Here is a 24237-nt window from a genome sequence, read left to right as displayed (position 1 = left end):
AGAAAACCCCGATCCAGACACTGAGTGCCTGCAGACACCACAAACTGGGAGCTCCTCGCAGGGGCCGCCACAGAGATGGGCATGGCGCTGGGCACCACCCCAGCTATGCAATGAGCCCACGGGGGGGGGGGCCCACGGGGGCAGAGCTTGGACTTCCCCTGCTCCCTTTCCTGGTGCCTCTTTTTCCCGGGACTACAAAAGGCTCTACCCCTTCTCTGGGTCTTGAGCCCTTCCCCAGGGAAGGCTGCGTAGCTTCTCTGCGGCGCTCCTTCTAGGGGGTTCTTTGTGTGCAGCTTTGGTGGTCCAGTCCCCTACTTAATACTGGGTTCAGCTGCTGCATCCTCTGAGAGATGGGCATCCCGTGTTTGCTTGCAGCCCACCAGCACAGAAAACCCCCTGCCTTCTAGCTGGCCTGCTGTTAAAAAGCTCTTATAGCCTGGATAGTTCCCTTGGTCTTCACAGTGTCTTGAAAAAGTGTTCACCCCACATTTGACTTCTGCATGTTTGGTTGTACAGTGGTACCTTGACTCATGAACTCATCAGTTCCAGGATTCTGGTCGTGACCCAAATTGGTCGTGAGTCAAGTCAAATTTCCCCATAAGGTTCAATGTACCATATTTTTCCGTCTATAAGACACCCCCATTTATAGGATGCCTCCCCACTTTTCCTACCCATCTCCAGCAAGCAAGCTGCTGCTATCCTCCCCCCCCCCCCCCCCCCCCCCCCCCCCCCCCCGGCCGGTGCTCACCGCCCTCCCTGCACGCACCAGTCCTTCCCACCCAAGCACCTGCGGCCCCCCACCCCCCCATTGTATAAGACACACCTTCATTTTTAAGCAAATGTTTTTAAGAAAAAGTAGTATCTTATACACGGAAAAATATAGTAAATAAGGTTAATCTGTTCTGTAACTATTTTTTTTAATCAGAAAATTTTGAAGCAAAGTAACAAAGAACAACAAAGATCGCAGCCATCTCCTCCCCCACCCCGAGCATCAGCGCGGCCATCTCCCCCCCACCAGCACGACCATGGGTGTGCTGGGGGGGGGAGATGGGCGTGATCACGGGTGCACTCGGTGGGGGGAGATGGCTGGGATGGCTGCTGCGCTCGTGCAGGGAAGACGGGCGCAACCGCAGCCATCTCCCCCCCGCCCCGAGCACAGCTGCAATTGCGCCCGTCTCCCCACTCAGGAGTTCACCCAATGTGGAGTTCACAACCTCAGTCAAAATTTTCATGAAATTTTTGTTTGCGACCCGATTTGTCGTGACCTGAGACGTTCGTGAGCCGAGGCACCACTGAATTAGAACTTGAAACTGACATGGATTTACTTGGCATAAGCGAGAGATGACTTGATGTCACATGACAAGAATATGCAAGTTGTTCACCATTGTGAAGGTGCGAAATATTTATCATTGTGGCACAAACATGAAGTAAACCAAAACAAATGGCACTTGTAGGCTGCAGAAGTATCCTCCCCTTGGCCGTGGCATTCCTAAATACACGCCTGCGCACTCGCCGCGTCTGGAAGGCGCATCCTGCAGCAGTGGCGCCGAGTGGAGCCCACCTGGGCAATTCCAAGCGTCACACAGAGTCACTGAATACTGGAGCTGGAAGGGGCCAGAAGGCCGTCGGGTCCGACTGCCCGCTCAGTGCAAGGCCCCGCGTGAAACTGCCCGTCTCGCGGCTGCCCAGCCGCCTCTTGAATGCCTCCAGGTGGGAGCGTCCACCGCCCCTCCTGTCATTGGTTCCAGGGACATATTGCTTTACAGTCCGGAAGTTCTTCCTGACGTCTCGCTGGGATCTGGCTTCCTGTAACTTGAGCATTATGCCATTATTCTGTGTCCTGCACTCTGGGATGATTGAGAAGAGATCTGTCCCTTCTCTTTGTGGCAACCTTTCAGGAGCTTGAGAAGTGCTATCAAATCTCCCCTCAGTCTTCTCTCCTCCAGGGGAGACATGTGCATTTCTTTCGGTCTTCCTTCAAAGGGCTTTGTTTCCACTCCTGGATCATCCTTGTTGCCCTCCTCTGAACCTTTTTCCAGCTTGTCCGCAACTTTCTTCGATTGTGGTGCCCAGAGCTGGACGCAGGACTCCAGAAGAGGTCTCACCAGTGCTGAGTAAAGGGGAACTTCACAGGATTTGGAAGTGATACTTCTGTTAATGCAGCCTAAAATAGCATTTGCCCCTTTTGCAGCCACATCATGTGGTTGGGTCATATTCAGCTTGTGATCTACAACAACTCCAAGATCCTTCTCACTTGCCGTATCGTTGAGCCAAGTACAGTGGCACCTCGGCTCACAAACTTAATCCATTCCACGACTCTGGTTGGGACCCCAATTGGTCATGAGCCAAGTCAAAGTTCCCTATAAGGTTCAATGTACATAAGGTTACTCCGTTCTGTAACTATTTTTTTTTATTGCAAACATTTGAAGCAAAGTGACAACAACAAAGATCATGGCCATCTCCCCCCACCGAGCACGAGCGTGGCCATCTGCCCCCCGGGCATGACCACGATTGCGCCCGTGTTTGTTTATTTATTTATGACATTTCTATGCCGCACCCATCGCTGAAGCCCCGGGGCAGTGTTTCCTGCATGAGCGTGACCGCGATCGCAGCCCTAGACGGGCGTGATCATGGGTGCGCCGGGGAGGAGACAGGTGCGATCGCGATCGTTGCCCAGTGCAGAGTTCGCGGCTTGATTTCTTAAAATTTTGTTCACAACCCGATTTGGTTGTGAACTGAGGCATTTGTAAGCCGAGGTACCACTGTCTTCCCCATCTTGCAGCAGTGTGTTTGGTTCCCTTTTCCAAGGTGCGGAACTTGGCATTTGTCCCTAGCGATCTTCATTCTGTTGTTTCCAGCCCAGCCCTCCAGCCTGTCACGACTGCCTTGAATTTTGTTTCTGCCTCCCAGGCTGTCCCACCCAACAGTTTCTGCGCTTCCGCATCCAACTCATTAATGAAAATCCAGAGGAGCTGGGCCGCCCCACGTGCGCCTCTCCCCAGTCTGAGACGGTGCTCTTGGTGAGCATTCTCTGAGTCCGGTTCTGTAGCCAGGTGCGGATCCGCCTGATGGCTGTTCCACCCAGCCCACTCGTCGGAATTTCATGGGCACTTTGCCCAAGCTTTGCTGAAGTCCACAGAGGAGGTGCAGAGCATTCCCACCGTCCATCAGGGGGGTCCCCAGTCAACAAGGGGACTCAGAGGAGTCTGGCAGGATTTGTTCTCGAGGAATCCATGCTGGCCGCTGGCCGTCGCCGCGCGGTTTCCAAGGCCCTTGCCGACCACCTGCCTTATCACCTGCTCCAGGGATAAAGGGATTTTCCCAGGGACTGATGGCAGACTGACATGATTGCACATTAAATGCACCCTTTCTGGAAGGCCCTGGGCTGTGTTAAACAAACAGTATTATGAAGACCAAGGGTGAAGAAGTCCAAGAAAAACCACTCCAGGATTATGTTGTTCTGAAGTACCAATCAAGGTGGGTTGTAATCGATGCACATCCTTAAATCCATTATTGCAAAATGGAAGGAATCTGGCCCAACCTAGAGAAGGCTGTCAACCGAAACCAGTGACTCGTTGAGGAAAGCCGTCAGCCAACTCGAAAGCAGCCAAGAGGCTGATGGCCGCTCTGACAGAGCAGGAGAGCCGAAGCTGGGATGGGAGGAACCATCCATGGAACAAGGATCTCCAGCCACTCTGCAGAGAGGGGTGAGAAGAAATCTGTGCCTGAACAAACGACTGCAGGCCCGCCTGGAAGCAGATCTGCAAACAGGCACGTGGAAGGCACGCCAGACGCACGGAGCACATCTCTCTGATGCGATGAGGCCTCCGCTTCGCGACCCTGCCGCAGAGCGCTCTGCGCGGCACAAAGCCGACCGTGCTCGTGGCCCAGGAGCGCCATCCCCACCGTGAGCACGGCACCGGCAGCGCTGTGCTGGGAGAAGAGCGGGGAATGCTCCGGACTGTGGCAGGCTGGACGGGAGCAAGCGCAGGCCGGCCCCGGAGGGAACTCTGTCGGAGCTTGCGAGAGAACTGGGGTGGGCTGTGGTTCCACTTCCGGCAGGACCGTGACCCTCAACACGCAGCCAGCCTCACACTGGAGTGGCTCCAGAACGAGACCTGGCCCTCTCGGAATGGCCCAGCCCAAGCCCAGACCGCCGTCAGTGAAGAACGTGTGACAAGGCCTGAAAGCTGCTCCTCACCGGCGGTCCCCACCCCACCGACAAAACGGTGCTCGGTGCTCTGTGCATCAGGTGCTCGGCTCTTCCTGCCAGGACACAGGCGCCCCTCCCACAGCCACCGAACCAGCTCAGGGAATTGCTTGGTGGATGGGGTCTCAGCTTCCTAGCCAAACAGATTGAAAACTATCCCAGGAAAGTATCTTTATTGGATGTTGGTGATGTTTTAAAAAAACTGCTGCAGTGGGACATAGTGCAGCCACATTGGTGGGGGAGTGAGATTTATTATTATTATTATTATTATTATTATTATTATTATTATTATTATAACATTTCTATGCCGCCCCTTGCCGAAACCTCGGGGCGGCTTACAACACGATAAAATACATTGAAATACAATAGCACATAATAAATTACCATTAAATACAAAAATACAAAAAATACATTGATTTACAAATATAAGATTAAAATTATCAGTATAAATTAAGTAAATAAAAATATAGGAGGAGAAAGAGAAGGAAGAAGAAGTTGCCCTGGCCAGATCATATGTTTTAACAATTAAAATGATGTTTAAATAAAAAGGTCTTTACCTGGCGCCGAAAAACCAGTAACGACGGTGCCAGGCGGACCTCTTTGGGGAGTGAATTCCATAGGTTGGGCGCCACCGCAGAGAAAGCCCTCCTCCGGGTACTTACTCTCCTAATTTCTTTCATGGAGGGTTCCTGGAGAAGGGACTCTCCCGCAGATCTCAAAGGGCGGTCGGGCATATACGGACGTAAGCGCTCGTTCAGGTAGCCAGGACCCAAGCCGTTTAGGGCTTTGTAGGTCATAATCAACACCTTGAATTGGGCCCGGGCTTCAATGGGAAGCCAGTGAAGCTGACGGAGGACTGGAGTCATGTGAGCATAACGCCCCGTCCCCGTCAGCAACCTGGCAGCTCTATTTTGCACCAATTGAAGTGTTCGGACCGTCTTCAGGGGAAGCCCCATGTAAAGCGCGTTACAGAAGTCTAGGCGGGAAGTCACCAGCGCGTGTGTCACCGTCGCCAGGCAGTCGTACTCTCTGTTTTCTATGTCATGCACGGTTTTCTCCTCGATCGTAAGTAAAGGCTGGGGGTTTTCCTTCACCACAGTGAGCTCTTTCTGTTCCTTTTGAGAAGGAGGACTAGAAGTTGCAGAGATGCAGGACAGACTGAGCTCGTGCAAAAGCTCCAACGGCAGCTGCTTCACCGCCTGCTGCTTTGCTGGGTGGCTCTCTCCACCCGGAGTGCACCAAGCGTTGTGTTTGCACAGCACACAGAAGCGGTGGGGCTTTTGGCACAGGTACTTGCAAGAGGCACAGAGTTACTTGGGAATCGCTCCCCAGCTTGCCAACACCCTTCCCTGCCTGTTCAAAGGAGGCTTCCCCTTAAAAGACTGGAAATCCAAATGACTTGTTGGGCTTCCAGTGACATGGCGGATCGTGCAGTTTGACTGCTTGTGATGTTCGGGAATTTTTTTATACAGATCCAGGCAGGTGTTTTTTCTCGACTTTAAATGGTGGTTTCTTGCTTCCTCCTGCTATCAGAGGGAGCAAATGGAGTTAGTTACTAAGCCTGGAAAGGATGCGTTCCGTTAATTTCCAGATCCCAGTTCCTGAAGCCTGTTTTCGACTGCTTATCTGGCTGGACTTGCATTTATTCTCGTGCAGTGGGCAGGGGAATATACACTGGCCCTACAGACCTGCCCACAGTGATTCCCTCACTGTCAGAATCCCAGAGCGGAAGACCCAGAGAAAAAGGGGTTCAGGCTCGGGCCTCCTCCCACAGGCCTTCCCCTGCTTTTGTTTCCAAAGAAAAAATAGAAACGTTGGAAACCCCTGGATACCCATGAAGCGTGGCCTTGTTTTTGTTGAATGAAATGCTTTTTAAAACTCGCTTTACTCACTGCAGATAGGAAACACAAAGGCAGCCGTGGCCGGCGTTCGGCGCAAACCGTCGTGCAGGGTTCCAGATCAGTTTGGACCCGTGGGCACATCTGGGAATCTGAGTGACTGTGGTGGGTGCCAGCACAACATGGCTCCCACCGTGGATGTGGCTGGTGGCTGCTGTAAGGCCTGGTGAAGCAAAAGCAGTTGAGGGGAGAGAAGTACGAGGGGGAGGCTGGAGGGAGGGGAAGGAGGCCTGGGGCAGAGCGAGGCGCCAGTGCGTGGCCGGACTGTGGGAGCGGGCGAGCGGAGAGGGAAGGAGGCACAGGGAGAAAAGGCCGTGCAGGGTGGGCTAGAGAGAGAGAGCGGAGCCAGGGACTCGGGAGAGCAAAGGAGGAGAGCAAGAGATGAGAAAGGGCCAGGAAAGGGTTTGGGGAGTAAAACAGGAAGACTGTGAAGCTTGCATTTTCAGGCGTGTGTTCCGCGTGTATTCCCTTCTGGGGATGTATTCAAATTGGCATATGCATGTGGTTTGAAAAGTTTGTGGCTGCCCTCGGGCACTGTGCTGCGGATGCCCTGCTGAGCCGGGCACCCTCCGGGGCTTTGTGCCAGGGATCCCTGGGCGCATCTCCCACACAGGGGCAGGCAGTGCATGTTCCAGGTGAGCATCTGTGCTCGGAGCAAACACCATCTTTCGGGGAGGCACCTTTGGAACATTTCTGGCCAAATATGCACTTCCCCTTGTTTACTATCAAGGGGTGGTTTCTGTTTTCAGCTCTTTATTTTTTTCCTGCTTTTCAGAAAGATGAAACGGGCTCAAGTTACAGCAGCTTTTCTCTCTCACTTTCATACGGCCTATTTTTGGGCCCTAAGGGAGCAGTCCTACTGATTGTGCCCTTGAAGGTTCAGGGCAGCCCCCGAATCTGGAGGTGCCCCATCTAGAACAGGGTGGGTGGATCAGTGGAAGCAACGTTGCCTCCCCGTCCTCCCGGCTTGCTTGTTTGGCTAAAAAGGTGGGCTCTTCTGCAGGGACGGTTCATGGGGGGAGGAGAGGGGGTGGGCAGAGGTCTGGGGTCCCCAGCTGCTCAGCAGCCCCTGCTTCCACTGGGGCAGTCCCCAGCACCCCAGAGTCCCTTGGACAATGTGTGGGGCCCCTCAGATGGCATCCTAAGGTGCTTGGAGCTCCTTTGCACACTTCCCTGGCAGTAAACCAAGTGGATCGTTCCTGAGTAAATATGCGAAGAATTATGTGTGGAGTTGTTGAAGCAGAAAAAATGTTTGCCAAAAGGTGGAGTATAAATTAAAGAAAAAACAGAAACAAAGGCTTGCTAAGGAAGTATTGCATCTTTCCCATCCAGTCTTCCTTCCTAAAACAGTGCATTCCCACCCAACCGCCATGGTGCCTTCTGGAGATGGGACACCAGTGACGGTACCTGCCCCCTTGCAGACCTTCTGTCTGCACTGCCCTTGCCACGGGATGAAGGGGGTCCTTTTCCCTTCGGGCCGATCCCTGTAGGCCAAGGCTATTGACGGACTGCTCCCGAGGGACATCCAGCAGCACTGTGGCGGAGCTGGGCAGGTGCGTTGCCCCTCGCCGGCGCCTTCTTGGGGTTGCACGCGGCTGCCGCCTCCTCGCTGGACCCTGCGTAGGCTTTGCTGCCAGTTGCACCCTGTTCTGCTGAGCCGTGGTCACAAGTCCAGGGTGCTCTGGGCTGGATGCAGACAAGGCCCTCCCGGTAGCAATCTGGGTTCTGCGTGGAGCGCACGAGGTGCCTCGCCTCTTCCGTGCTTTCAGGGCGCTCAGCAGGCAGGCCCAAAGTGGGCTCTTCCTGCGCAGAGCTGGGCTGGCGCTGCGGCTCCGGCAAGTGTCGCCTTGCATCTTCTCAGGGAGGATGTCGGGAGCACGGCTGGCCCCCAGCACTGGTGACGGGCGCGTTGGGGGCACTGTGCCCTGGAGGCGCAGCCCCCTCCCACGGCAGGGCAGTGACCTGGGGGCTCTGGGCTTGTGTGGGGGGCATGTCCCCCCCCCATGGACGGAGCAACAGCCAGGCCTCTCCCTCACGTGCAGCGAGGAAGATTGGCAGCTCCCGCAGCCACCGCCAGGAGACGAGCGGCATCCATCACTTTGTTTTAACCTGTTTTGGTGAACGCGTGTCACACGATGTAAATCAGCTCATGGCTTCCGCCTTGATGTGGAAACGTTACTAGCATCCCCAGGCGCCACCCCGTGCGGCAGCTGCTCTGCAGAGGCCAGCCCCTCCCCGGGGAGGCCGGCGCTGCAGCCCCAGCCCGCTCCTTCCGTGCCCCGCCTTGCTTTCCCCAGGCCTCAGGGTGCTCTCCTCCTTGGGGGGGCTTGGCGATCCTGGCATTTGGCCCCTGAGCTCCGTTCTCGGAGCCAGAGCTTCCCAAGGCCGAGGAGCAGACGCTTGTTCCCCGCTCGTTCAGCGGGCAGCCTGCTGGCGACTGACGGGCCGTTCCAAAGGGCTGGGGCTCTTTTGGGTGCTGTGAGAGTTTAAGCCTGGCCTCCCTTCCAAGAAGAGCCTGTGAGGAGCCGTGCTCTCCTCTCGCGGCCCCAGAGCCCCGAAACTCCAGCCTGCTGTGATGTATTAACTGGCGTGAAGGGTCTTTGCCACTTGCTTCCCGGGAGCTCCAGGGCTCGATGTGGCTCACGACAGGTTGCTGCTGCTCTCCTCCTGGAATATTTGCCCAGCGTTCGCGAGGGAAGGTTGTCCAGTCTGTGGGAGGCTTTGTTTGCTGAAGCAGGAGCTTCCCTCTGACCACATTTTGTGTGATTTTCTAAGGAGGATCCTTCATTTTTCATTTGGGCAGATCCATTTTCTGTTAGTTTGAGAATTAACTTGCCTTCCCCCTTTCCTCTGCCTGCACTGGAAGGAGGGAGGATGTGAAAGAAGAAAGGGCCTCCGCAGCGGCGTGATTGGCACAGCCTGTGCATCGCAGGCCATTCTGTGTGCATTTCTTTTCAGGCGCTCCCTCTCTGTCCCTCTCCCCCCTTCCATGCGCTTTCTATTCAGACTATAAGCAGTCTTTCTGTTCAGGGCTTTTCTGTCTCTCTCTTCCCCCTCCTTTATTTTTTGTCTCTCTTCATTCTGTTCCTCTCCACCCCCCTTGAGGCTCCTTTTTTCCCTTTCTTCCTTCCTCTATTCAGTTCCCCTTTTTGTTGTTGCTTTTAAATAGCTTTTCTATTTTCAGAGAGGACAGGGAACATATAGGGAGAGAAGTCATTTTAGCAAGGAGGAACTTGAAAGTCTTTCTCGATTTGTTTCAGCAAAAGTTGTTTTTGCAGCAAGGGAACTGGGAGTCTTTCAAAGAGACCCTTGTAAGACAAGGAAGTTCCTTTCTGCCTTGCTCCTGGGAGGATCTTTGCTCTCCTACAAGCGGCATCGCCGAATGGTTCCACGGTGTCCATAAATGATCGCCTCCATTAACCTCCTCCTTCCTGGAAGGAAGGGCCCTGACCATGTCTGCTTAAGCACCTGACATCCGCTGCATCCGTTAAGAGGAAACAGTGGATTTTCCTCCTGCACCAAGAGCTGTAGAGAGCGGGGAGAGGTGGCGCTGGGTCTGGCCGAGATGGCTCCGTCCCGCTCAGCGGCCACAGCCTTCGGGTGCCTGCCCGGGGCTGCTTGGGCAGCCTGGCCGTGGGCGCGCAAGCCGGGCTTCTCCGCTGGCCAGGGAATGGGCCTGCGGAAAGGCTTTGCAGGTTTCCCAGTGAGCCCTGTGAAAGCCCAGGCTTTTCCCAGCTCACAAGCCTTTGCCAGTCGCAACTAGGTAGCAAGGCAGGGCTTCAGCAGAAGCGGCACCCAGCACGACTTCCCAGCCTGCCGCCGCCTCCGCCTCCTCCGCCTCCTCCTCCTCCTTCGTCTTTTTGAATAAGTTTTTTTCTTAGTATACCTAACAAAAAGAAACTAAAAAAATCAGTCATCAAAAACATCAGACCTACTGGGTCAGCCCCCCACATTTTCTCTTTTTATGTTAAACTATAAACATATTTAAGTCTATGCATAGTCCCGTTTCTCTGGCCAATGATAAAAAGAGTCCCAGGTTTGATGGAAGTCTGTATCTTCTTTCTCCCTCAGAGACCATGTCAGCCAGTCCATACCTTCTCGGGGGTTCATTGCCAAACTAGGGTGTTCTAGCAGCAAGTCCGCACCAGCTGAACCCCACTAACACGCTGCTTTGGCGAAGGAGACCAGCGTCTCCCTTTCTGATGAAGAGGGCCTGGCACACAGGTGGTGAAGAAGGAGAACCGGGTGTCCTGGATTCTGTCTGCCAGGCAGGGGGGCCGGCCGCAAGGGCAAGGCATGGGAGAGCTCCCCATGAAAGCCCCTGCCCCAGCACCAGGTGGCGGTTCCTCCAGCAGCTCCCTACCCACTGGCACCTTCAGCTGGTAGCCCTCCCTGGGGCTCCCTTCCCTGCCCCACTTGGGAGGGGAGGGGAGGGGCGGGGTGTGAGAGTGCCCATGTGGGTATGCTAGCAGCTGGCCGCCCTGGTGCGGGCCAGGTCAGCTCCGTGTTACTGGGGAGAATGGGAACGGCGGAAGCACCTGCGTGGAGCAAGAGCCCCGGGCCAGCGCTGGGATGGCTGGCTGGCTGTGCGCAAGGACGGTGGAGCGATCCCGGGGGCACTGTCCATGGCCAGGGCTGGGTGACCCCGGGTTCTGGGGATGGACACGGGGGGCCGCTGCGTGTGGCGGGGCTGGCGAGGCGGACGCAGCGCAGCCCTTGCCACGGAGCCTCTGGGCAGCCCAGAGGCCCCACCTCTGGCCTGCAGCCGGAGCAGGGCAGCACAGGCCCGCTCCCGGCCACGGGACGGGCTTCGGCTCGCCCTCCGGAGCAGCCCGGGGCCCACGGCGGCAGGGGAGGCGCTGCAGTACGGGGGAGGCGGGGGCGGGCCGCGGGGTTGCCAGGGGAACGGAGGCGGGCGCGAGGGAGCCGGCCGGGGGCGAGCGGCGGGGAGAGCGGGGCGCCTCTGCCCCCTGCCCGGCGTGGCAGCCCCGGGCCGGTCGGGACACGGGCGCGCTCCTGCCGGGGCTGGTGGGGCGCGGGCAGGGGCGCTTTGGGCGCGAAGGCGAGGAGACCTCGGCCGCGGGGCCGGCTGCACGCGAGACGGGCCGGCGGGCCCCCCGTGCCATGCCCAGTGATGCCCTTGGAGAAGGTTGCTCTCGACGGCTGCCCTGGTCTCCTGCCTTAGTCGCAGGAAGCCTGCCTGGCGCCTGGCCGGGCCTTCCAGGCTGGGGAGGGGCCTCCCTGCCCCAGATCGCAGTGCATCTCCCTGAGAGAGAGCCACCCCCCCGCTGCCGGGCATGGAGCGCTGGGCGGCCTGGCGGGGGCATCTGGGCGCAAGGATGCTTGCTCCCAGGCGGCTGAGGTGCCATCTTCCCTGGCGGCTGCGGCCAGCGAGGCTGCCCTGTCTTGGCGACAGGCCGGCCGTGCTCCCACTCCTGATTCCTCCTCCTCGAGGGGCTTCCCAGCCTCACCGCCCGCAGCCCCACCTGCTCCCAAGCCCCTTCAGGCCCCCAGGGCCCTGCCGCCACCCATGGCCACCTCGGCCTGCAGTGTTAAAAGGCAGGTGCCTGCGCAGAACACACAAGCGCGTGAAAGTCCCTCTTCCCTTCCACCCACGGGACGCAGCTCAGTGAGGCCAGCACCTGATGGACCCTGCAGCCCTTTCTGCTTGATCCTAGAGGAAAATCCGTTTCCCAGCCACCGTTTTCTTGCCAGTGAAACTGTCCAGAGGGACATCCACCTGAGCTGCTGTAGCCGAAACAGTTCACAGCCCCCGCCCCCCGTGCAGGGGCCCTGTGCCTTCTCCCTGCTTCCCCATTGCCAGTGCTGCTCCCCCACCCCTCCGGCCCACCTCCTGGCCAGCAAGGGTGGCATGCCTTGTGTTCCCTGCGACGGGGTCTGCAGACCACGGACCCTTGTCCCAGAATAAGCCTGTTCATTTCCAGTTTTCCAAAACTCTTGGATATCCTTCCAGTACACCAAGAGTACATCTCCCACCCAAAGTTTCCCTCCCATTGTCAATTTACGCCCCCCCCCCCCCCCCCACACTATTCACTCCCCAGCTTCACTATTCACTGTACTGGGAGAGCATTAGGGCTGAAGGGGAACCAGAAAAGTTAGCCGGCCCTCACTCTGCCCTTGCTGCCTTTCAGTGTCTTGAGGGGCAAGATTTTGAGAGCTCCATGCACGTTGAGGAATAATCCCTGGGATCAGTGTTCGGGTCTGCAGACTGAATTCCTGGATTGCGGCTCACACTGCAGGAAGAGCTCCCACTGAAATCGGGAGCGCTGCATCTCCGCCCTTCTATCCCCTTCCTTGCCCTCATGCACAGAAAGACAGCAGTGTTCAGGTTCAACTGTGCGCAAGTCCACCTAGCCCAGAGCACATCTGGGCACATCTGGCAATTTGACTCTGGCTGTGGGGGGGGGGGGCAAAGGACAAGTAACCTGCCGAGAAGCCTGGGCACGAGGCCAGAGTGAGACCCCTGGCACACCAAATTCGTTGCTCCGTTTCGGCACCAGTGGAAGCCAAGGCAGGCAGTCCCAGTGACCAGCGGAAGTGGCTGTGTGGAAAGGCAGTGGGAGGACTGGGCGGCTTGGGGCACCATCCCGCCTGCCACGGCCTGCTCACAGGAGGCCCCGCTTCGCCCAATCCTCCCTCTGCCCTCCTCTCCCGTCTCCTCTGCAGAGCTCTGTGCCGCTCCTTGCCCTGCTGGCTTGCCGGCACGCGTGTGGCCTTGCCATCAGTCTCTGCAGTTATTCCAGTCTCCAGCCCCGCGCTTGTTCCTTTCCTCCACATCAGCTTTGGTGCTCATTTCCCCAGCTGGGCAACCATTTCCGTCACCACGCGCTCTGCCTCTAGACTCAAAGCTTTGCGTAGGCTCCACCAGTGTGTCTGTAAGAAACGCACAGCTCGCTGCCGAGCTCAAGCCACCTGCATGCTAGCTGCAGGGGCTGTGTGCGGGAGGCCCACGGGTCCCGGGCCCTGCATTGGCCTGCGCGGCACCTGGGAAATGCTTGGCTCGGAGCTCCCTTCGAGAAGGTTGCACGCAGCCCTGGTCCGAAGCCTTCTGCCGCTACGAGGCACCAGACAATTTGAGCATCTGTGAAGCACACCGCTGCCCCTCTAAAACGCGTCCCGCACAAAAGCGCAAAGAGGAGGTGTGGTGTGCTGAATGCCACACTCCAGGCCCGGCTCTGCCCAGAGTTGCTGGCACGTTCCGGCACGGCAGTGTGGTGCCTGGGACCCCGGTGCCAGCCGGGCCCCCGACTCTCCATTGCACTCGTGCGCCCCCTGGAGCACCGGCCTGCAGTGCCGCTCGGCATGAGGGCTGATGGCTTCTCCATCTCTCTCCCACAGACGCCGCCGCCGCTCTTGATGCTGTGAGGCATGGAGCGCTTCGCCAGCTCCGGGACCCAGACGGATGCCGTGGTGGTGCTGTCCCTGGCCCAGGCGGCCGTCCTGGGCTTGGTGTCCGAGCATGAGTTTTTTGGTGCCACGGTCAGTCCAGGGGGCCTTTTCTCCAGTTTCCCGAGCAAGCTGGACGAGGCAGGGGCCACGGAGCCCCGGGAGCCTGAGGGCAGGGGCCTGGCCGAGGCCACCGAGGAGGAGGGCCTGGACGCAGAGGCCTCCTTCGGGAAGCATGCCCGGCGCCGGAAGCGGCCCCCCGTGAGGCTGGTGCCAAAGGTGAAGCACGAGAAGGGGGAGGCGCTCCAGGAAGAGGCAGGCACCGAGACGGCGGCCCCAGCAGAGGAGGTGGTCGGCGGGTGCCCCGGGGCTCCGGAGAGGCCCGGTGGGGAGCAGACAGTGCAGAGCAGTGCCACCAAGATGATCGACCTCAGCACCTTCAACCGGAAGTCCCGCCGCCTGCGAGCCCTGCAGAGGCCGGACGCGTGCCTGGGGGCCGACGAGGCGGCTCTGCCCAGCCCGCTGCAGGGCAGCCCCGACGGTGCCCAGGGCCACGCCGAGGCCTTTCCCCGGGACTGCCGCTTCCAGGGCGGGGCGCTGCCCCGGGGCAAGGGGCCGGGGCAGGGCCCGGGCGAGGCCGGCTGCGTGTGGCCAGAGGCTGCGGATTTCGAGGCCGAGGCGGCGCCCACCGAGCACAGCAAGAAGGTGCAGCTGGACCGGCTGGACATCAACGTGCAGATCGACGACTCGTACCTGGTGGAGAAGCGCTGGCAGTGCCGGCTGTGCGAGAAGTCCTACACCTCCAAGTACAACCTGGTGACGCACATCCTGGGGCACAACGGTGTGAAGCCCCACTCCTGCCCGCACTGCGGCAAGCTCTTCAAGCAGCCCAGCCACCTGCAGACCCACCTGCTCACCCACCAGGGCACGCGGCCCCACAAGTGCCAGGTGTGCCACAAGGCCTTCACGCAGACCAGCCACCTCAAGCGCCACATGCTGCTGCACTCGGACATCAAGCCGTACAGCTGCCGCTTCTGCGGGCGCGGCTTCGCCTACCCGAGCGAGCTGCGGGCCCACGAGGGCAAGCACGAGAGCGGCCGCTGCCACGTCTGCGTGGAGTGCGGCCTGGACTTCCCCACGCTGGCCCAGCTCAAGCGCCACCTGGCCACGCACCAGGGGCCCACCCTGTACCCGTGCCCGGAGTGCAGCAAGGCCTTCCACTACCGCAGCCAGCTGCAGAACCACCTGCTCAAGCACCAGAACGTGCGGCCCTTCGTCTGCACCGAGTGCGGCATGGAGTTCAGCCAGGTCCACCACCTCAAGCAGCACTCGCTGACCCACAAGGTACGCAGGCCCAGGGGGCGGGTGGGCGGGCCAGAGACGGGCGGCTGTCTCCCGAGAACGTGCCCCCTCCCCAAGCACCAGCTGCAGGGCCCTGATTCACGCCGACCTGGAAAGGGCTCCGCCCTGTCCCAAAACAGAGATGTCAGCACCCTGAGCGGTGCAGGGGGGACTCGCTCTTTTAAGCCCCTGGCAGCCGGGCACACCTCTTCGGTGGTTTATGCAACTCCCTGAGCAATTCTGTCTGTTCAGGCACTTTAATTCCGTCCCCTCCAGCTGTTGATGCCGCATGGGCCCCTTCGTCCGGAGCGCTGCATTCATTGCCACCCACCCATTACCTGCCCCGGCGAAGCGGGGCGCTGCAAGCCGTGCGGCTCCGTGCCTTGCAGCAGCGGCAGCACCCCTGGGCGTCAGCAGAGGGAGCCGGACAGAACCGCAGCGCCCCCTGGCAGTGGGGAGCAGACTGTCTTCTAGGAGATGTTCTGTGCAGCTCTCGGTGGGCTCCATGGATCCAGCCATGGGAAGTTCAGTCATAGAGCATCTGCCCAGAAGACACTGCAGTTTTCCACAGAGAAGGTTGGTCCTAGAGTGCCCCACCATATGGAGGAAAGGTCACCGTGTGGGCCGAGAAGGGGGAAGGAGGCTAGCTGCTGCTGCCACCTCCCCCCCCCCCCAGGGCAACAGTGCCAGGACTCCTTGCCAGTATCCCAGCAGCAGCTCTGGGGCTGGACGCAGGAGCCTCGCTGGCCGCCTGCTCTCTGCGGGCCGTGGAGGGGCCTACACCAGTCACCGTGCCCTTTTTGGAGGTGCGGCCCCGAGGGCCACCAGCTGCCAACGCCGTCCTGGCTTGGAGGGCGCAAGCTGGCCACCGCGGGGCTCCCAGAATGCCCCAACAGGTTGCCACCGCTGGGGCGGGGGAACGGCGGTGACAGCCAGGCCCCCTGCTGTCGTTCCCAGGGAGTGAAAGAGTTCAAGTGCGAGGTGTGCGGGCGCGAGTTCACGCTGCAGGCGAACATGAAGCGGCACATGCTGATCCACACCAGCGTGCGCCCCTACCAGTGCCACATCTGCTTCAAGACCTTCGTCCAGAAGCAGACGCTCAAGACGCACATGATCGTGCACTCGCCCGTCAAGCCCTTCAAGTGCAAGGTAGGGCGCCAGCGCCACGGGCCGCCCCGAGGGAGCCGAGCCTGCCGGCGGCGGGAGGCCACGGGCAGCCCGAGGCGCTCTCCCCACCGCCCGCTCCTTGCGGCCCAGCCCCGGGCCGGTGGGCTGAGCCGCCGAGGGCTGCGGCTGAGGGCCCTCCGCTTCCCCCGCAGGTGTGCGGAAAGTCCTTCAACCGCATGTACAACCTCCTGGGCCACATGCACCTGCACGCAGGCAGCAAGCCCTTCAAGTGCCCCTACTGCTCCAGCAAGTTCAACCTGAAGGGCAACCTCAGCCGGCACATGAAGGTCAAGCACGGCGTGATGGACGTCAGCCTGGACTGCCAAGGTAGGCGGGCGGGGGCGGGGGCGGGGGGGGGCGCCTCCTCTGGCTGGGAGGCTGCCCCCTGCTGGCCGGCGGCGGGACCAGGGCGCCGGCGGGCTGGGTGCTCAGGGCTGTGGCGCTGTCCCCGCAGACCCCATGCTGGAGCTGGCCAGTGCCGGGCACGTGGAGCTGGAAGGCCCGCAGGAGGCCGAGGACTACGAGGAGGAGCACGCCTACAACTACGGGGTGGTGGGCAGCGCCCCGGCCTCGGCCCTGGCGGAGCAAGCCATGAAGGAGATGGCCTACTACAGCATGTTGTAGCTGGGGGGGGGGTCTGCATGGGGCAGGGAGGAAAGGGGCCCGCCCCCCCCCCCGGCAAGGCTCTGCTCGGGCTGCTCGGGAAGGGGCGCGCACCCGCCCGCTCGCGCCTCTGGGGGCCCCGAAGCACCTGCTCTGCAGAAGCCCCCCGCCCCGGACCGCCCAGCAGCATCCACTGCCTTACTCTACCTCCCGCAGCCCCTTCCACGGAGGCTCTGAAGACTAGCACAAGCGCCCCTCTGGACCAGGCTCCCCCACGGCTGCGGCGGGCCGGGACGCGTCCCGCCCGCCCTCACGCAACTACCTCTGCCTGCCCGACGACACACGGGCCCGGCGCAGGGGCCTGCCCGGGCAGCCTGGAGGGCCGGCGCCCCCGCCCCCGGCAGCGCAGCGAGGCCCCCCGCTGTACAGAATGGGCCCCGCTCCGCCCGAGGCCACGCTAAGTTATTGTCACTTCCAGGAGGCGGATCGCCCCACCTGTGCATAGATCTACTGTGTTTATTTTCCTGTCCTGAAGAAATTCGGCAATAAAGGAATATTCTTTGGCAGAAGGACCAGGTGGTGGGTGCTGGAGCCGTGACCCGGGGGGAGGGGGGCAACCGGCCACGGGGCCCCTTCCCCGGCTGGACAGATGCCCTGCGGCGGCAGCGGCTGAGGCAGGAAAGCAGCGACGCGAGAGCAGGCCACAGAAAGCTGCACTTTAATAGCTCGGGCGAATTCCACGTGGCCCAGACGGGCAGTCACTCTCCTTCCCTAGCAGGTGTAGATGCCACGCCACGAGCCGGACACAGCAGCAAGGGGGGCACCCTGGGCCCCCGCGGGCCTTCCAAAAGGGGTTAAAGGCCAACCTTCAGAAGACAAGATTATTTAAAAAAAAACCTTTTGCTGGTGGGCCGTCAGAACAGCTGCGGCTGGTTCAGTTAAAAAGGAGGCGAGCCACCGTCATTTGGGGCCTCCACACAAAAGCGCTCCTTGCCGCCTCCGCTCCTACTGTTTCCCCAGGGCTTTGTCCAGATTGTTCTTTATGGCATCCAGGAAGTCCGTGGTGTTAACATAATGCTCGTTCAGTTTCACACTGCAAGTGCACAAAAGGAACAAGGCCTCCTTCTTAAGGGGGGAGCCCATCCCCTGGGCCACCGAACCCTTTCCCCGCACCCCGAAATGGGGTTCCACGGGGAGGGAAGCCCCGCTGGGATTCCAGAGGCCTTCCCAGGAAAGGGCTCCCAACAGGCCGGGGCACTCCCCGCCCAGGAACACGTACTTGCTTAATCCGTGGATGCAGCCGGCCAAGTCCTTGGTCATCGCTCCGCTCTCCACAGTCTCCACACAGACTCTCTCCAGGGTCTGGGCAAACCTGGCCAGAGGGGGAGCCAGTCAGGGCGGGGGGGCTTCCTGCTGCCGGGTGGGATCCCGAGAAGTGGGCTGGCCTTCTCCGCCCCACTGTGCCCCCAGCCCGTACCTCCCCTCCTGCTTTGCTGCTTGGGCCTATGCACACGCTCACCTAAGCAAGCCCAAATGGGATCCGTGTGCCTCTGGATCCCGGGGGGGGGAGTGCCCTCCCCACCCACCCCACAGCAGGGCCGGAGGCCTGGCCTGCTGGGCATCCTCCTTACTTGACGAGGTCTGGGTTGCTGTCCAGCTTGCCTCTGTGCTCCAGGCCCCGCGTCCAGGCAAAGATGCTGGCTATGGGGTTCGTGCTGGTGGGGTTGCCCTGTGGGGAGGCAGGAGACGCCGGATGAGTCCCCACGAGGCCCTGTTCCCCGGAGGACGTGCAGCCAGAAGCACAGCACTGCCCTTGCCGCTGCTCGACTCATGGCGTTTCTCTGCTCCCGCCAGCTGGAACTCCGGCGCCTTCCCAAGCCATGAAAAGCAGCTGCGGCGTGAAAGCCACCAGGACGGCGAGGGCGGCTGTTTCCACGCTGCCCCAAAGCCAACGCTCTCCTCCGAAAACCAGGAGGATGCAGGCCAGCTGGCGTCCCCATATGAGCTGGGAGCAGCGGCAGGGCTCAGCCGGAGCCGGCCCCCGGCTCTGCCCACCCGCCCGACCCCCCGGGCCGGCCGGCCCGCTCACCCACCTTCTGGTGCTCCCGGTAGTGACGCGTGACGGTGCCGTGGGCCGCCTCGGCTTCGATGGTCTTCCCATCCGGGCAGACGAGGACAGAGGTCATGAGGCCCAGCGAGCCGAATCCTGGGGACACAGCCAAGCCCTCTCAAGTGCCCCTGCCCGGGACCCCCTGCCCGGACCTGCGGCTGAGGCAGCCCACCCTCTCCTGAGGCTCTGCCAGCCTGAGGCCCCCGTGGCCGGCAGCATTCAGAGAGGGCCTGGCAATGCTCCACACATTCACCAGGAGCAGGAAGGGGCCCTGTCAGCTGACCTGCTGCGTCCAATCCCCTCATCGGAGGGGCAACTACTTGAGATGGTAGAACCGGGCTGGAGTGACAGGAGGGTCCTTGTCCAGGTATTACTGGACCGCAACTCCCATAATGCATCACGTGGATGCTGGCTGGTGGGGGCTGGGGGTGTTGCAGGCCAAAACACTTGGAGGGCCACAGACTGTGCCACTGGCCCCTCACCCTGAATCCCAAGCAGCAGCTCTCCAGCACAAGAGCAGATGGGCAAAGGGGCCAGCCTTGCCTGGCACAGCCCTCCCTCGACCCGGGGCAGCCCTGCCCCGTCTCTCCTCCAGGACTTGCCCGGGGCAAATCAAGGGCGCGGGCCAGAATGGGGCACAGCCCTCCTGCCCTGGCTTGCAGGCGCCCCTGCTGAGAACGCTACAGCACAGTGGTGGCCCCCGGGGGCACAAGCCAGGCCAAGCTGGGGGGCCTGCAGCCAGCCGTGCCCTCCGCTGGCTGGTCCCGGGTTGAGCAGGGAGCACTGTCCGGGGGCCCGAGGCCCTGTGGCCACCCCCCAGCCCTGCCCCCCCCGCGAGGCCCCAGGGACACCCTCTCGTGGCTGGGCCCGGGCACAGCTGGCCCGGACGTACCTTGGGCCAGGATGTCAGACTGGACGTCGCCATCGTAATTCTTGCACGCCCAGACGAAGCCGCCGGCCGACTTCAGCACCTGGGCCACCATGTCATCGATGAGGCGGTGCTCGTACCAGATCCTGAGCTTGTCGAAGTCGGTCCTGTAGTGCCTGGCAAGGCAAGGCGGCCGGGCGGTCGATCACGGGGGGCCTGCGGAGCGGCGGAGCGCCTGGCACCCTCCTCGGGCAGCCCACCCAGGGGGCGGCCTGCCACACCAGCACAGGGGAGTGCCACATGTGCCGCGCATGCGGGACACGGGGGGCCACTCTCGCCCACGGCATGGGCAGAGTGGGCCCGGAGGACTCACTTCTCAAAGATCTCCTGGAAAATGTCCTTGAAGCGCCCGTCGTAAGCCTTGAGGATGGTGTTCTTGGTGCTCATGTACAAGGGCCACTTCTTCTGGATGGCGTACTGGAAGCAGCTGTGGGCAAAGCCCGAGATGGACTGCAAGACACAGGCTGAGCACTAAGCGGGGCAACCCGAGCCGGCCGGCCGCCCGTGCCCACAACGGAGGCCACTGGCCCAGAGCAGGCGGCCAGGGAGGCTTGTCCTGCCAGAGCCGCAGTGCCAGGGGTCCCCCGGGGCAGGCCCCACATGACTTGCTCCTCTCAGAGTGGAGACCCCGGGCTGGCATTGCTCTCACCTCGTCCGTGTTGTACATGCCCATGCCGACACCTCCACCGGGGAAATTATAGACTTCCCACTGCTTGACTCCGCTGCCATCCTTGGGGGTGAAAACCAGCGTGAACGTCCCCGACCTGTCCACCACAAAATCCGTAGCTTTATACTGGAAAGGAAGCATTCCAACCGTTACTCCATCGCAGTTCGGGAATCCGCAGGCTCCCTGCGCCCGCCTCTCGCTGGGTTCGCTGCCCCCCGGGCTGCCTCTCCCTGCAGCCCCTGCCTCTCTTTGCCGCTCACTTCACACCCAGCACCCCCAGTCCTGTCTCTGTCCTCTGGCTCTGTCCACAAGAAATGCCACAGAGAATTCGAATTCAGGAGCCTTGCATCTGGTCCTTCAGGGTGATGGAGATGCACCACTGACAGCATCTGCTGAGGTCAAGCGATTTGCTTCCTGGCCCTCCAAGCAGGGTTACACCTACATTCGCCTGCTATGACTCTGCTTTCATATTTCTATTCTGGCCTTGAAATGCTGCAAAAGTTCAAGTGTCAGATCCCAAGCAAAATGTGGAAACTGCACCGCTCTTTACAAAACGAGCAAGCAAGCAAATTTGCTCATTTGTAAAGAGTTTGTTTGTTTGTTTGTTTGTTTCTATGCCGCCCCATTCGCCGAAGCCTCAGGGCGGCTCACAAAACATTAAAATATAATACATTAAAAATATAAAATGAATTTGCAATATAAAATAAGCTGTTATCCTCAATTTCCAGGCAGCAGCAATCAAAGGAGAAGCACCCTGGGGGGCGGTCGGGCTTTACAGTTCTTGCAGGGCCAACAGGGGTGCAAGGACAGTCCTCCCCCACTGCGCTCTCTGCTCACCCCACCCTCGGCCACGGGATGGCCTGCAGCCGTGCTTCTGGCCACGTGGCCACGGGCCGCCCCCCGCTCTCCTTTCTGAACGACAGACCTGGTCTCCGTGGGCATGCCTGCCAATGGTGATGGGTTTTGTCCAGCCAGGGACCAGGCGAGGAATGTTCTTGCAGATGATGGGCTCTCTGAAGACTGTCCCTCCCAGGATGTTCCTGATCGTGCCATTCGGGCTCTTCCACATCTTCTTTAACTTGAACTCTAGGAGGATTAGAGAAAAGACATTGGCCAGAGCAAGGGGGAGCCGCCAGCATCCGTCGGCGGGAGGCAGCACACCTTTCGCTGCTCCACTCTCTCGGGACCGACCTCGGGTCCGTTTCTGTCAGCTCGAGAGACGCGGGAAGCTCCCTCCCGTGCCCCGCTATGTTACTCTCAGGTCAATCACGCGTGCCCACCACGTGCCCCGCCTCGTCGTCTGCGGCCTGCTCCGGGAGGGGTGGCTTTCCGGGCTCCTCTTGAGGGAGGGGCTAGGGTGGGCACGCGATGAAAAGGCAACCCGCTGCGCAGCCACTGTGAAGAGGCAATTCCAGGCTAGGCCTAATCAGGAATGGGATGGGAGAGGGAACTGCCAAGGCCACACTCCCCTTCTGCAAATCCTCGGCGTGAGAGACCACACTGAAAGTACCGCCTCCAGTTGTGGCCGCCTAAGCAGGAAAGGGACATTCTCAGGTCTGAGCAGGTGCAGAGAAGGACAGCGAAAGCAACCCAGAGACTGGAGCGGCAACCACTGGGCCCATTCAGCTTAGGAAAAAGGTGAGTCGGGGGGCACGACGGAGGTGCTGATCAGCGAGGAGCCGCCCCCAGAGGAGCTGCCTGCGGGAGGGTTGCGGGGGACACGAGGAAGGGCCTCCTCGCACAGCGCCTCCTTGGACTAGGGCAGTCGCTGCCACGGGGCCCGCTAACGGCCGCCGGTCAGGATGGCTTTAAAAGGGGCCTGGGCCGATCCATGGGGAGGAGGCGATCCGCGGGCACTGCCCTGGCCGGCCGCGGGCTGCCTGCGTGCACCAGCTGCTGGGGAGCGGACGGCGGAGGTCTCGCGCCCTCCCGTGGGGGGTCCCTGGGGCAGCCGCTTTGTGCGTCCAGAGGCGGGACCGGAGGGCCCCGGCCCGATCCGGCGGGGCTCCCCGTGCTCTGACGCAGGGGCTCCGCACCTGCAGGCGCTGGCCCCACCAGGCCTTCCCCACGCACCTTCCACGCGGGCCTCGTCAGGGGTGATGGTGGCACACTTGACGGCCACGCTGTACTTCTGGGTGGCCAGGGCGGAGTCGACGGTGACCTGGTCCTCCGTCTGGTCCCGATGGGGCAGCCCCAGGTCGAAGTACTTCAGCTGGACGTCTACGTTGGGCAGGATGAGCTGCACGGAGGTCGAGAGGCAAGCCATGAGGTCAGGAGGGCAGCGCGCCTTCCCCACGTGGGCCGGAGCCGGCTTGTGCAAGGCACGCACGGCCACGTCAGCCACGACCCAGGCCACCAACGGCCCTTCCCACACGCTGTTATTCTCAGGCAACGATGCCTATTTTGATTATCACCCACCCATTTTCTCACTTCTCTCACCAGGAAGAAAGATTTTCTAAACTTTCTAAACGTTATATTCCTTAGATATACATAAAACTTCCTTTAATTTGGAGCAATTAGCAAGCTCTCTGGCTCAGTATACTTGGGACGTTTCCAGTCACCAGTTTGCAACTACCTGGCAAAATCACTTCTATTTATTTATTTATTAAAACATTTTTATGCCATTTTTATTTCTATGCAGTCTCCACGCTATCACCGTCTTATATTGTGCTTCTCTGGGGCAAAGCAAACAGCACCCGCTCCTTAGTTCTCCTTGGGAAGCAAGGTGTGCCTCTCCACTGGCCCCACCCCTTTCTTTACCTGTTCCAGAGCAGGACAGCATGTTGCACACCTGTCTAACTACAGTCAAGCCGCCACTTCCCTCGCGGTCCCCGTGGCCTGGCGCGCCGAGGTACCTTCTCCTTGATGAAGCTCCAGATGATGCGGGTCATCTCATCGCCGTCCATCTCCACAATGGGGTTGGCCACCTTAATCCTTCGATCAGCATCTTGGGAGGGGAAGAAACAGGCTGAGAGAGAGGTCAGAAGGGCAAAGAGCGGCCAAGGCCCAAGTCCTCTTGCAGGCCGTCAGGTCCCACAGGCAAGGCTCTGCTGAAAAGAGAGGCCGGTGGGGAATCCTCTATGGAGGAACCACTCCTGGCTGTCCAGGGAGGCAAACGCAGACGCTCTGGGCACCAGGAGAGTGGCTGTGTGCAAGAGGCCCTGCCATGAGTCGCTTGCGCCAGCCTCCACTGCCCCTCCCCGTGTGGTGCGGGAGGTTTTGGGCAAGACGGCAGCGCCTGCCACGGGGCCACGGCTGGAAGAGCCCCTCCTGGCAGCTTGCCTTCGCAAGCTCTCCCCAGTCGCAGAGGGGCAGTATTTACACCCCCCCACGTGAAAACTGCCCAGCCTCGCGCAGCACAGCCAGCCTCGCAAGCGCTGGGCAGCGCCCGGTGCCTCGGAGCGGGGAGCATTTGCCCAGCTCTGCAGCGAGTGGCTGGCCGGCCGGCCGTCTCCAGCAGGAGTGAAAGTGAATGGCGAGCGGCTGCATCTAATCCCGGCTCCGCTTCAGCCTAAGCCCAGGCTTTGGCGGCCACGGCCTGCGCCTGTGCCTCGGCAGCCAGCGGATCTGCCCACCCTCCCGGGCCGGGGAGGCCCTTTGCGTCCGTGGTTCCCGCTGGTCAAGGGACAAGGTCACCCTGAGAGGCCAGCGGGTGGCCAGCGCACGCGCCTCCCTGCAGCTGCCCCCGCTCGCCATGCCGTGGGGAGCGGGTTCGGGGCCATGAGGGGGCAAGCCGCCCTCTCTGTGGGGATTCCACTCCCCCCCCCATGCATGCACTGTCAGAGCTCTAGGCTAAGCTGGGATGCAGCTACTTAAAGTTGGAGGACTCAGAGAAACGGGGGGTTTTCCAAGCAGGGAGGAGCTGGCTTGGCCACCTCCAGAAGGTGAACCTGCTGTTGCCAGACA

The 24237-nt window shown here is 60.5% G+C and overlaps 2 protein-coding genes across 2 annotated transcripts; one reads left to right on the top strand and one right to left on the bottom strand.

The window, feature by feature from the left end:
• The first annotated feature begins 13497 nt into the window (after window positions 1-13497).
• On the top strand, window positions 13498-16648 carry ZNF710 (zinc finger protein 710). Its single transcript, XM_044444868.1, has 4 exons — window positions 13498-14859; window positions 15814-16005; window positions 16176-16350; window positions 16478-16648. Exons 1-4 carry the CDS (start codon window positions 13498-13500, stop codon window positions 16645-16647), a joined length of 1899 nt encoding a protein of 632 aa, XP_044300803.1. The 3' UTR covers window position 16648.
• Window positions 16649-17328: 680 nt separating this feature from the next.
• On the bottom strand, window positions 17329-23278 carry IDH2 (isocitrate dehydrogenase (NADP(+)) 2). Its single transcript, XM_044444851.1, has 10 exons — window positions 23187-23278; window positions 22405-22570; window positions 21257-21417; window positions 20314-20457; window positions 19978-20114; window positions 19629-19780; window positions 18720-18832; window positions 18258-18355; window positions 17906-17998; window positions 17329-17719 (listed from the first exon to the last, which is right to left on the bottom strand). Exons 1-10 carry the CDS (start codon window positions 23235-23237, stop codon window positions 17632-17634), a joined length of 1203 nt encoding a protein of 400 aa, XP_044300786.1. The 5' UTR covers window positions 23238-23278; the 3' UTR covers window positions 17329-17631.
• Window positions 23279-24237: the final 959 nt, after the last annotated feature.

Source organism: Varanus komodoensis, unplaced genomic scaffold (assembly GCF_004798865.1).
Source record: "Varanus komodoensis strain SLA01 unplaced genomic scaffold, ASM479886v1 scaffold46_1, whole genome shotgun sequence".
Taxonomy (NCBI): Eukaryota; Metazoa; Chordata; class Lepidosauria; order Squamata; family Varanidae; genus Varanus; species Varanus komodoensis.
Note: the sequence above shows the minus strand (reverse complement) of the source record. Positions and strands in the feature narration are given on the sequence as shown.

Coding starts and splice junctions, on each gene's coding strand:
- IDH2 (XM_044444851.1), bottom strand. CDS start 23,237: ATGGACGGCGATGAGATGACCCGCATCATCTGGAGCTTCATCAAGGAG. Junction 21,418..22,404: donor TGACGAGGCCCGCGTGGAAG/GTGCGTGGGGAA, acceptor TAATCCTCCTAG/AGTTCAAGTTAAAGAAGATG. Junction 17,720..17,905: donor TGCATCCACGGATTAAGCAA/GTACGTGTTCCT, acceptor GTGCACTTGCAG/TGTGAAACTGAACGAGCATT.
- ZNF710 (XM_044444868.1), top strand. CDS start 13,498: ATGGAGCGCTTCGCCAGCTCCGGGACCCAGACGGATGCCGTGGTGGTG. Junction 14,860..15,813: donor AGCACTCGCTGACCCACAAG/GTACGCAGGCCC, acceptor TGTCGTTCCCAG/GGAGTGAAAGAGTTCAAGTG. Junction 16,006..16,175: donor TCAAGCCCTTCAAGTGCAAG/GTAGGGCGCCAG, acceptor CTTCCCCCGCAG/GTGTGCGGAAAGTCCTTCAA.